Here is a 12,409-nt window from a genome sequence, read left to right as displayed (position 1 = left end):
AGGGCTGCAGAGCCACTCCTGGGCACTGGCAATTCCTGCAGGTGCCTCCAGCCCCAGCTGAGGCTCCAAGCCCGCTGGGAGAGAGCCCAGCTCTGACAGTGCTGCATGAACAATCTGACAGCACTGCTAGTGTGCCAACATCTGCTTTCATCCTCCTCTTGGCTCCCTCCCAAAGCCTGGCCAGGCCTCAAGGAGGAGCCAAGGCAGCTGACTTTGATCCTTCAGCCCCACACAAGGCCAGATGTCAGATTTCATGGCCTTCTCTGGCTTCTAAATACACAAAGGTCCATCCATGTTTCACTAAGGAGTGGCTACATCACAGTGCTAATGACCATGCATATCTCATCAGGGAGCAGATACAAAGATAACCTTTGCTTGGAAGGTTCCTCCAGAGGCCACCTTTGGCTCAGGGCCTGCTGTCCAGGCCTCACTCAGGGCTGCTGTCCAGGCCTTGGCACTTCAGGGACGTGCTTTAGTGCTGGGCTTGGCACTGCTGGCTGAGCGGCTGCACTGGGTGAGCTCAGAGGGCTTTTCCAACAGAAAGGATTCTGTGATTCCATGATGATATCCGCTGCATTCAGCTGGGGCTATTTTAGCAGCATTACTTTGCTCCAGAAGTTCCCTCTTGCCCAGCTCCTGTGGCCTGAGGCTTCAGCTCCTTCAGCTCCTGGTGCTGAGCTGCTCATGCTGAACGAGAGCACTCGGAGAGACGAATCCAGTCCATCCAATTCCTTCTGGGACACGGAGAGGGGAGGCTGTGCAAACAGGAGCATTGTTTGCTGTGGCCTCCTCTCTGCCCTTCATGCCTTTCAGCGCTTTGAAGCAGCCAAGAGCTTTCTCCAGGAGTGCAATGGAGCAGCTGTTCCTGCTCGTGGGCCTGGCTCTTCCCAGTCTCTGCCCTTGCCTACTTCTGTCCCTCTTGCTGTGCCCTCTGTTCCCCCAGGGCTGGCTGGCTGCTGCCCAGGACTGTGGCACTGGCACAGATCCAGTGCTCCAGAGCCTCCTTTCTGTGCCCTTGGAGCTGCCTGGGCACAGCAGCCTTTTCCATCTGCAAGCTCCCCATGGACAGGGAGTGCCCAGCTCCATTCCTTGCACAGCCTCCAGGAGCCCAGGGCTGCCATCTCAAGTCCCTGCTGGCACTGGGGGCTCCCAGGTGCCTCAGGCTGCTCTGACACCGCTGGACACAGGAGGGAACAGGGGCAGGGGCTGTGCTGAAAGTCAGCTCCATCTGCTGCTGCTGCTGCTGCTGCTGCTGTGGGGTCATTTGTGCAGCCCTGGCCCAGAGTCAGGGATCAGATGCTGCCAGCCTCTTCCAGCCCTGGCTGCTCAGAGGTTGGGCCTTGGAGCCTCAGGTGGCCAAAGGCAGCTGCTGCTGGGCCCTCTGTGTGTGCCCGTGTTCAGCAGTGCTGCTCCATCAGTCTGTGCCCAGCAACGGGGAAAAGCCTCAGCCCTGCAGGGCCAGGAGCTGCCGGGCTCTGCCTGAGCAGTTCAGCCAGCAGGAAGGGAGCTGCTCCACACAGGAACCAGGAGCAAAGGACATTCCTTCTCTAGGACATGTTTTCTATTTAAAGGAAAAAAAGGAAAAAGAAAAAAAATATATAAAATGTGAAAGATGAAAACAAAACCCAAGTGTTAGTGAAAAAGTTCTGAAACTTTGTATTAAGAGGTAAATGATCTTTTTTAAAGGGGAACTCAGTTATTTACATTGTAAATGTGCTGATGGCATGGATCCATCTTACTGACCCCAGCAGCCTTTTAAAAGATTTTGGGCTTTGTTTCAACATTGCCATTTGAAATTGTGCTCAAAGCAAGAGGAAATTGCTTTGTGCCCTTCCCGCTCCAAGCAGGACTGGGAATGGAAACTCTGTCAAAGCCCAAATCCTTTAGAAGATGCCCTTCCTTCTCAGCCTGGGAAGGAGCTGCACATTCCCTTTGAAACTGTCAGGGATTTCTTAGAGACACAAAGTGCCACTTAGGGCTTTTTGCTCTGGTTTGGCAGTACAGAAGGGCAATTCTCCATCCATCAGCTCCAGACTGCACTGCCACAGGAACACGGCCCACTCGCCAGCTTTGGCCCACTCAGGCACTTCTAGAGGAGGAAGAAAGTGCAATTGCACAATTCCAGCCAATCAAGAAGGAAGAATGGGACAGACAAACACCCTGTGCAGATCCAGGCGTTCAGCTGGGACTGTGGAGAGTTTGAGTTCTTGCCAATTGCATGTGTGTCCCCAGCTGCAATCTCTGGGGCTGCAGCAGAGTCTCACTCAGCTGCCAAAGCAGAAAGCTCAGGCGCTGTGCTCGCAAGGGGCTCGTCTGATGCAAAGCTGTCAGAGCAATGTGAGGGCAGAGCCAGCCCAGCTGGGCCCAGGGCTGAGCCCAGCAGAGCCCTGGCAGAGCCCAGAGCAGCCTCAGCAGCCGCAGAGCCCGGCTGCAAGGAGAGAAAGCAGAAAGTGCCCGTCAGCTGAGGGCTCCTGTCCCTTGTGCCAAGGCCTGCGGTGCCCAGGCCATGCTGGCTGTGCCCAGAGCTGTGCCCAGAGCTGCCCATCCCTGCTGCCTTTGGCAGCAGAGCAGGAGGGCAGGACATGTGCCCAGCCTGCAGCCAGCCACGGCACATCCAGCCCTCAGCAGCTGCTCAGAGCAGGATGCTCCTGTGCTCGCTGCCATCTCCCAAAAGCTCTGATCCCACCCTGCCAAGCACACAGGGACCCACCTCACGCCAGCCACGGCTGCAAGAAAAGCTGCTCCCAAACCACGTCCTCAGCCTTCTCCAAGGCCACCGCCCACCCATGCCACAGCTGCTCCCAAGCACTTCCCCATCTGCACTGGACCACCTGGAACGCTTCCTCTGGAAAAACAAACAACACATTCTTGAAAAGAGATTAGAGACCAAAAGGGAAAACAAGAAAAACAGGAAAAACTCTTATCTCTGTCAGGGCCTTGAGGAAGGCCCAGCTCCTACATGGTAGGGAAAAACCCAGCCATGGCTGAGGGAAGCCCACACTTTCTCACTTCCACCCAGCACTGCCCCCCAAAATCACAGTGATCCCAAAGCAAATAAGGGCATTGCAGCAGCCCAGCCCTTCCTTGCCTACAGAGCAAAGCAGCCCCTGCACAGCTTCTGGAGTCCCACCTCTTCCCCCACTATGGGGCTTTGTTTGAGTCGGGCTGGCTGCCCCAACCCCAGCCCCAGCCCCAGCCCAGGCCACGGTGGCTGCTGGGGGCTGTTGGCAGGGCCAGGAGCCCACTCCCATTTGTACCCAGCCCAGCCCATGCCCCAGCCCTGCCAAAAAGCAGCTGGGCAGCGACTGAAGAATGAGTTGCATCTGCTCCAGCAAAGGGGAACCTTTGCTTCCCAGCCAGGCTGAGCCATGCCCAAATCTGGCAGCATTTCCCCAGGTGGGGACTCACCTGCAAATTCCCTGTGGAGCCTGGCTTTGAAGAAGGTGCCAGAATCAAAGTCCATCACCTTCAGCCTCCAGTGGCCAGGCTGAGGAAGAGCTTGTCATCCTTGGTGCCATCCTGGCTGTCTTCAGCAGCAGCAGCAGCAGCATCCCCACCCGGTACAGCTTCTCCAGGGGCGCCTGCTCCTTCCCTGGGGGGAGACCAGGCTCTCAGGGCTCTGCCCAGGGCCCCAGCTGTCAGGGAACCAGCACAAGGAAAACCAGCTTGGATGGCAGCCACCAGTGCTGGGCAGAGCAGCTCAGCTGCAGCACAAGGGCTGCGTGTGCCCATCCCATGACCCTGTGCAGTGACACAGGAAGCACAAAAAGGTCTGGGTTCCTTTGCTTCTGATTGCCAAGGCATGTGTGGAGCTGCAACTTACCAGGGCCCTGGATCAAAGTGTGCCTGTGGCTCTCTCCCTTCTTCTATGGCCGAGGAATATCCTGCACCCAAGGATCAGAGAACAGGTCTTCTAATGTGGGTCTGTCCAAGGAGTTCACGGATAAACACCACCAGATCAGATCTTTGCACTCTGGGCAGAGAAAGCAGAAACTGCCGGTCAGCCAGAGAAGGCTCCTGTCTGCTTTGCCCCACTATTGCCATGCCCAGGCCTTGCTGGATGCGCTCAGGGCTGGGCCTAAACTTTCCCATCAATTCCCTGTTTTGGAGGAGAGCAGGACATGTGCCACCTCCTCAGCAGCTGCCAGAGCGGGATGCTCACGAGCCCGCTGCTGCCTCCCAGCACTGGGATTCCCCCCGTGCCCAGAGAAGAGGATCCACCTTGAGAGAGCCCTTGTGGCAGCGGGAGCTGGCCCCAGCTGAGGTTCCGGCCCCTCCTGAAAGGGTGCTCCCCGCAGACCATCTGGTGCAGCAGGATGCCCAGGGACCAGATCGTTGCTGCCTCGCCATGGTACCAGCCAAAGTCGTTCCATTCCGGGGGGCTGTAGGACAGTGTTCCTATGGAATACAGATGGAGTTCAGCAGGGAGATGCTGCTGCTCCCAGAGCCTGGCCCCAGCAACCCTGGGCCTGCGGGGGCTGCCCCAGTGGCACACAGGGTGACCACTGCCCTCTCGCCAGCACCTGGGACTTGTGCACAAACTAAGGCTTGGAAAAGAAGCCACTGGTGTCAGAAGAGGGCAGAGGAAGCCCTGGCTAAGCCTGACCATGCAAAGGAAAAACCCTCTCTGTGCTGGGGAAAACATGCCCTTATCCTCCCTGCCTGCATTGCCCCAAAAATATTAGGAAGCCAAGGCAAACAGGGCGAGTTGAGCAGTGCAAGCCCTTCCTCTCGCCTGCACACCAAACTGGCTGGGGCACAGGTTCCACCCCCCTCTCTGCTACCCCCACCCACGGGGGTTTTGGTCGGGCTGGCTGCCCCAGCCCAGCCCCAGTCCTGGGCAGAGTGGCTGGCAAAGGCTGCCAGCAGGGCTGGAAGATGGCTCCCCACCCAGCCCCGCTCTAAAGCAACTCAGCTGATGATTCAGTCCCCTGACTGGCAGCAAAAGGGAGAATTTCCACTGTCACAGCCAGCTTGGGCTGGGAGATGTTGGGCCATGAGATCCCAGGACCAGGAGTACACCCTACGGAGGCTCACCTGCAAAGTGGGTGTAGGCTGTGTCTTGCAGGTAGGTGCCACAGCCAAAGTCAATCAGTTTGGCCTGCCCGGTGGCCAGGTCAAGCAGGATGTTCTGAGGTTTGATGTCGCGGTGCAGGACCCCGCAGCTGGTGCAGTGCCGCACGGCCTCCAGCACCTGGCGGAACAGCTCCCGCGCCACCTCCTCGGGCAGGAACCGGCATGCCCGAATGACACGATGCAGGTCCTGACACCGCTCTGGCCGCTCCAGCACCATCACGATGTCGTTGGGGAGCTCGAGCCACTCCAGCAGCTGGACCACGCCGGGGAAGCCAGTGGACACCTTGGCCTGCAGCACGATCTCCAGCGGGGCCCTGCTGCCGTCGGGCTGCGGGAGGAGCACGATGCCCTCAGTGGGGCCGATGCCGTGCCAGGCCTGGGGAAGCCCTGAGCCAGCTCGGGACTCTCTGTGCCCTGCGCTGCGCCCACGCCCGCTCCCCCTCGAGGCGTCCTGGCGGCTTCCACCGTGCCGGGCCTCGGCTCATCCCCGCCCGGCAGCCCCGGCTGCTGCCGCTGGCCCCGCTCACTCACCAGCTCGCCCCAGTGCCGGACGTGGTTCCGTGGCACCCTCTTGATGGCCACCTGCAAACCAAGGACAGCAGCGGGTTCAGCTCGCCGCCCGCCCTGCCCAGCCCCATCCTCCTCCTCCTCCACCTCCGCCCCCTCCTCCTGCGCCCGCCGCCGGCCCCGCCGCTCACCGGGGCGCCGTCCGAGAGCCGCGTGGCCGCGAAGACGCTGCCGAATCCTCCGCGCCCCAGCAGCGAACCCAGGCGGTAGCGCTCCTGCAGGGCCTCGTGCGCCGTCCCTGCGGGCGGGACGCGGCTGTCAGCGCTCGGCCCGGGGCCAGCAACGGCCCCCGAGTGCCCCTCAGCCGCCCCGGGCCGGCCATGCCCAGGCCTTCGCTCCTTGCAACGCGGCACGGGAGGCTCGGGGCCGGCGGCCGCGCTGCCGAGCGGCGGACCTCGGGCCGGGGAAGCCGCAGTGGAGGTGGCGGCAGCGGCCGCGCCGCCTGTGTCCTCCGCGGGCCCCGGGAGGAGCCGGGGCCGGGGCCGGGGCCAGGCTCGGGGCTGGAGCCTGCCTCGGGGCTGGGGCCGGGGCCGGGCTCGGGCCAGTGGGAGGCAAAGGGCGGCGATGCTGCCCCCGCACCAGGCACTGATGCCTGCCCAGCAGCGCCACCGCCAGTACGGCCAGAGCCGGGCGGAGGCGAGACCGTGGCGGGAAGGGCGGGGCCGGGCACGGGGCAGCCCCGCCCGGGGCCGGGGGCGGGCCGGGGGCATGGCCCGGCCCGGCAGGGGGAGAGGGAGGCGGGGAGAGGAGAGGGAGGCGGGGAGAGGAGAGGGACGCCGGGCAAGGGACCCCGAGGGAAGGGTGCCCGACAGCGGGAAAGGGAGACACAGAGACAGAAAGAGAGAAAGACCAAGAAAGAGAGAAAGAGAAAGAAAGAGAGAAAGAAAGAGAGAAAGAGAAAGATTCTTATCGAGTATCTGCTTTTCTGCTTCTGCCGCTGTTGCCGCCGCTGCTGCTGCCGCCGCTGCCGCCACTGCAACTGAAGCACCGGGGCCGTTCGTCCCCGTGTCCGTTCCCCGCTCGCCCCACGAGCCCCACGTTTGAGCCCCGCGCGCCCCGGGCACAGCCCCTGAGTCTGGCCAAACACGGGAACTTTGCAGCCTTGAGCCCAGGTGCAGAGCCCTGACTCCTGCACACTGGCACAGCAATCCCCTCGCTTGCTGCTCTGCATTGGCCTGGCTGAGGGGCAAACCCTGTCGGGACACCTTCCCTTGGGCTAGGATTCCTACCTGAGCCCAGCACTGCACTTACATCTCCAGTGTTGCCTTCCAGTAAAAACAGGGGAAGGAAAACTCTCTGTGCCTCATGGTATTTTAGAGTGTCTAAAAATCACTAAGCCACTGATCTTAGAGGTGCAGTGCATCTGGAATTACTGGGATGGAGAAGTAATGCCACATGGAAAAGGGGAGCATAGAAATAAATAGAGGAAAATATCTTGGATTGTTTCTTTCATTTACATTTCACTTCTGGAAAGCTGTTCCAGTTTTCCAGGAATCTTCTCCCTTCTGCTCTTGCCAAGAATCTCTCCTGGAGAACAAGGTCAAGCTTCTGTCACAAGATTTGCCACCAGCTCCAGCTTCTCTTGGCTTTCCACACTGCACAGTGTCTGCAGCAGGACTTTTGCAGCAAAGCAGGACAAATGTTTGGAGAACTTTACGTGTCCTTTCTTTTCCTGGTGGGCTGGGGTGTTGTGTTACTGGTGAAGTTTCCATTGTGACTGTGCTGGTTTAGGGCAAATTTTGGGAGGAAACCTCCAAAAGGGGTCCGTCTAGAGAGCAAGTTCAAGTGGCCTCTCCCCCTACTAGTTCAGGAAAAGACTTCCCTCAAGAAAAGCGAAAAGAAACCCAGTTTATTTATCAAGTAAAGTATTCCCAAACATGAAAAATGAATAATATTAAATAAAACCTCTGACAGTGCTGAAGAGATGGCAAATTCAGAAAATCCTTTTTGTGGGTTGTAGTTGACTCACTCGGTCTCTTCTAAGTCCCTCTGGTGCTGGAATGCAGCATCCCAGACCTCGGTGGGCCACAGGTGTGAGCTGCAGGTGTTTTTCCGGGTTTTCAGTCCAGAACAGGTTTAAACAGTTCCAAGAAAAAGGAAAGTCACAGTCCCAGGAACTTCTCTGCCTAAGCTAGCTAAAACCAAATTGCTGGACCTGGGCTGTGAAGGCACTGGGAAATTTCCAAATCTGGGCACTGGTGGTCCCAGCAAACACCAGATCTGGATGGTGCTGGAGCCAGAACCTGCAAATTTGCAAATTTTGGCTTTCTGTGCCAGCAAATCACTGGACTTGGGCTGTGCTGGCACCTGGAAGTTTTCAGATCTGGGCGCTGGCGCTGCCAGCAAACACCAGATCTGGGTGGTGTCGTTGGCAGCGACAGAAATCTGCCAGACTTGGGCTCTGCTGGCACCGGGAAATTTCCAAATCTGGGTACTGGCACAGCAAACACAAGATGTGGGCGGTGCCAGAGCCAGTAGCAGAAAGTTGCTGGGTTTTGGAATTCTGTGCCAGCAAATTGCTGCACTTGGGCTGTGTCAGAATAGGGAAATTTCCAGATCTGGGCACTGGCGGTGCCAGCAAACACCAGTGAAACCTTCTGGTCCTCATCCAGACCATTGGCCAGTGGTTTCCCTGAGAACCAGCTCTGGCCACTTTACAGACAGAGACTGCTTTCATCTGCTTGTCTGGAAACAGAACTTTAATGAAGGCAAACACAACAAACAGGACGGCGTGCACAGTACACAGAGCAAAGCAGAAAAAAGCCTGGGTCCAGGGTCTAGCAGGGATATTTATCCATTTATATATGGGGAGGGGTTAATGTGGGAACTGAGGGAAGGATCCAAGAGGAAGGAAGGATTATGAATATTACAATTTTTGCAGTAAAATGTAACCAATGGTAGCAAAGAGAACTCAGAATTTTCTAGTAACAATCTGCATAACTGAACAAGAGGATTATGGGCGGGAGCTCCTGCTGACCCCAACTAAAGAGGGTTTTCCCACGGCCTTAAGGCGAGGTCTCCCTCTTCTTTGAAACCAACCCCAACATACCAGATCTGGGAGGTGCTGGGTTTTAGCTTTCTTTGCCAGACAATTGCTGCATTTGGGCTGTGCTGGCACAGGGAAATTGCCAGATGTGGGCACTGGCAGTGCCAGCGCACACCAGATCTTGGTGGGGTATTTGCCACCATCAGGAAATGGCCAAATGTGACCTTTCTGTGCCAGCAAACTGCTGGAATTGTGCTGTGCAGGCATCTGAAAAATTCCGGATCTGGGCACTGGTGGTGTCAGCACACACAAGATTGGAGTAGTGTAGGCACCGGGTATTTGCCTGGTTTTGGCTTTCTTTGCCAGCCAATTGCTGTACTTGGGCTGTGGTGGCACAGGGAAATGTTCAGATCTGGGCATGGGCGGTGCCATCAAACACCAGGTCTGGGTGGTGACAGTCTTGGCACCAGGAAATTGCTGCGTTTTGTCTTCTTTTTCCAAAAAACTGCTGCACTTGGGCTGTGTTAGAACCGATAAATGTCCAGATTGGGGTACGGGCGGTGGCAGCAAACACCAGATCTTGGCATTGCCAGTGTCAGCAGTGGGAAATTGCCAGATTTTGGCTTTCTTTACCAGAAAATTGCTGGACTTGGCTCTGCCAGAACAAGGGATTTTCCAGATCTGGGCACTGGAGGTGGCAGCAAACACCAGATCTGGGCAGTGCCAGACCCAGTAATGTTGGAAATGAATTTGTAGAGAATTTTTAAGGTTTGATAGAAGGTTTCTATAGTATGTATGCAAGTGTCACAATCCGTCCTTACGAACGGGTTTCGTGATGGTTCGTGGGTTGATCTCAGAGTGCAAAAAACACCGACACAGTACAGGGGGCTGCAGTGATAATCAGAACAAATGTACCTGTATGGAATAACCACAAGAAAATGCATTGGGGAGGAATTGGGGAAAAGGGAAAAGAGGGAGGAAGAGAAAGGAAGGTATAGAGCTACCAAACGTAGAACAGTGAAGTCCTTTGATGTCCAGCCAATGGAGTTCACCATGTCACGTCTGGGGAGATCTCAGGGTTGCAGTTCATCTGAACTCTTATTATACTCTTTTTGTGATGGGGGAAGGGGTAAAACTTGAAACCGAATCAAGGGTAGTCTATTGTATTTTTGGGAGAAAAAATGGTATTTAGAGAAGGGTACACACAGTCCATGTTCTCTGCAGTGGGTGAGAGCCATTGTCTTCTTGGTCCACTGCTCGCACCTGCAACATCCATCTTGCTTTGGTTAGCTTGCCTCCCCCGCACACCTCCCCCAGCTTAGGGGTCTCAGTCCCAGTCCTTGGAAAGAGTGTGGGGGGGCCTTTTCACACAGGGATTTCATGTCTCGGTCTTTGATGGAGAGGCCTTGTACATCTCAGTCTGTCTGTCACGGCGGTTGTAAGACAAGTGAGGGGTCTTCTGTGGGGGACCACCCACAACTCAGGAGAAGTCCAGCCAGGCCGAGAGGTGGGACAACTTCCAAGGCTAGTGTTGCAAAAAGGCAAGGGGCCCCCTTCTTCCTTTCATTGGGTTCAGTGTAGCATACAGCAAACACATCTGTGAACAATAGCTTAGCAATGCCAGCAGCTGTGCTCAGGTCTCGGAGCCCTTGGCATGTAACTTTCTCCAACAGGGCCAGAAACTTCAGACAAGGGGCTTTTCTTCAGTGGTCCCCAATGATGATCGTGAGGCAGATGAAAGAAACTTCGGACAGAGTCTCACACCTACATTACATGGACAACGTACTAATCTGTGCTTCCACCAAGTCTTACTCAGACGCAGCACTTTCCAAGACTGTCGCAGCTGTCGAAAGCGTGGGGTTTCAGATAGCTCAGGGAAAAAATCCAGCTATCGAGCCCATGGAAGTACCTCGGGTTTTTAATCACAGGAAGGACCGTCGTGCCTCAAACTCTGTCCATCAACGAGCACCCCCAGACATTAAGAGACACGCAACAGCTGTGCGGCGTCATCATGTGGATCTGACCTCTCCTGAGCCTCACCACAGAAGAACTGGCACCGCTCTTTGACCTTCTACGAGGAGACGGCGACCTGGTTTCCCCACGCTCACTAATGCCAGAAGCCTGGGAGGCTTTGGAGAGAGTCGCCAGCGCCATCAAACACCGCCAGGCACATCGGACAGACTGGTCCCTTCCCCTCAGCCTCGGTATTTTTGGTAAGTTCCCAAACATCCATGCGCTGCTCTTTCAGTGGGATGATACTTCAAAAACCCCACTCATCATCATCATCGAGTGGCTTTTTCTGCCGCACCAACCACATCAAACAGTTACCACCCTACCAGAACTTGTAGCCAAACTTATTATTAAAGGCTGACATCGCCTCCGGACCCTCGCAGCTTGCGATCCAGCGTGCATTTACCTCCCTTATACTTTGGAACAATTGGATTCTCTATTACAAACAAATGAACATCTGCAAATTTCATTCGACAGATATCCTGGGAAATTTTCAATTCATTATCCTAAACACAGGCTTTTTAAAGATTCACTGCATTTGGCCCCAAAATCAGATAAAAGTAAAACTCCACTCAAAAGCGCTATCACGGAGTTTACTGACAGTCCATGCAAATCTCACCAGTCAGTGTTCACCTGGAGGGACCCGGACACTCAGAAGTGGGAGTCTGATATCCAGGTTGTTGAAGGTTCCCCCCAGACTGCAGAACTTGCTGCAGCTGTGAGGGCATTTCGAACATTCCAACAACCCTTCAATTCAGTCACAGACTCTGCATATGTCACCGGGATAGCAGAGCGGGCAGAGCGTGCCCTGCTCAAGGAAGTCCAAAATAAAAAATTCTACAGCTTGCTCTCTGAATTAATTTGGTTCATCTCCCACAGAGAGCAACCTTATCACATCCTGCACGTCCGGTCGCACACAGAGCTGCCAAGATACATCACTGAGGGCAACCGGAGAGCAGACTTGTTAGCAATGGCAGCAAGTGCCACCCACATTTCCCCCGCTGCACCACATGTCTTTCAACAGGCTCGTCTAAGCCATGCATTCTTCCCTCAGAATGCTCCAGCTTTAGTAGGTCAATTTAAGATTTCCAGAGACCAAGCCAAGGCAATTGTCTCCACCTGCCCCAATTGCCAATCCCTTGCCCTCCCTACCATAGGGACAAAACAAAGAAAATTACAGTGACAACTAATTTGACCATTCATGTTTCTATCAGTGCTCGAACAGTCGATAACTGACTCACTGGAGGACCAGATGGCCACTCCCAGGACACCCCAAAATACCTTAACAGCTGCTGCCACCGTCACTGTGCTCCTGTGCATCCAAACAGCAGTTGGATGGGTTGTGCCACAGCCAACAGAAAACCTATGGGTCACACTCGGGAAATCTCTCAAGCAGGATAACTTTTGCAAGGCCATGGGAGGAGCAAAAGACCTGCTGTCTACATGTCTGGTGGGAATCCCCCTGTCACCAAATGAATATGCCTGTGCAGGTAAGAAGCCCACCCTGGTAGACACCTGGGACGAGTGCATGAAGATCTTACCCCATGCACCACAGGACCTCCAAGAACTAGACCTACCGGGCTCCTCAAAGCGACTTCTTGTGTCAACTTTTTCGACAAGCCACCCCAACAAAATTGGCATGAGAAACCTGAACCACAGATGATAGTGAGAAAAGATATATCACCAAATGATAAGAGATACAATGATGTTGACTGGTGCAATTATACTGCCAAAACATTATCTAAGTCCTCTCCGTTTCCCAGAGTGCTT

General features: G+C 55.5%; 1 protein-coding gene and 1 long non-coding RNA gene across 2 annotated transcripts; both read right to left on the bottom strand.

Moving 5' to 3' along the window:
- Positions 1–1,173: 1,173 nt before the first annotated feature.
- LOC118700580 (uncharacterized) lies at positions 1,174–3,511 on the bottom strand. The gene is made up of 3 exons (XR_004982299.2): positions 3,467–3,511; positions 2,711–2,845; positions 1,174–1,561 (listed from the first exon to the last, which is right to left on the bottom strand). It is a non-coding gene; the product is annotated as an uncharacterized LOC118700580 (long non-coding RNA).
- A 20-nt stretch (positions 3,512–3,531) lies between these two features.
- On the bottom strand, positions 3,532–6,362 carry LOC118700552 (serine/threonine-protein kinase pim-1-like; the record flags this gene model as incomplete). Its single annotated transcript, XM_036405087.2, has 6 exons — positions 3,532–3,592; positions 3,824–3,973; positions 4,222–4,398; positions 5,038–5,404; positions 5,608–5,658; positions 5,775–6,362. Coding segments are annotated over 5 exons (1,290 nt in total), but the record flags the coding sequence as incomplete, so codon positions are not given.
- Between the last annotated feature and the right edge of the window lie 6,047 nt (positions 6,363–12,409).

Source organism: Molothrus ater, chromosome 31, assembly GCF_012460135.2.
Source record: "Molothrus ater isolate BHLD 08-10-18 breed brown headed cowbird chromosome 31, BPBGC_Mater_1.1, whole genome shotgun sequence".
In the NCBI taxonomy this organism is placed as follows: Eukaryota; Metazoa; Chordata; class Aves; order Passeriformes; family Icteridae; genus Molothrus; species Molothrus ater.
Note: the sequence above shows the minus strand (reverse complement) of the source record. Positions and strands in the feature narration are given on the sequence as shown.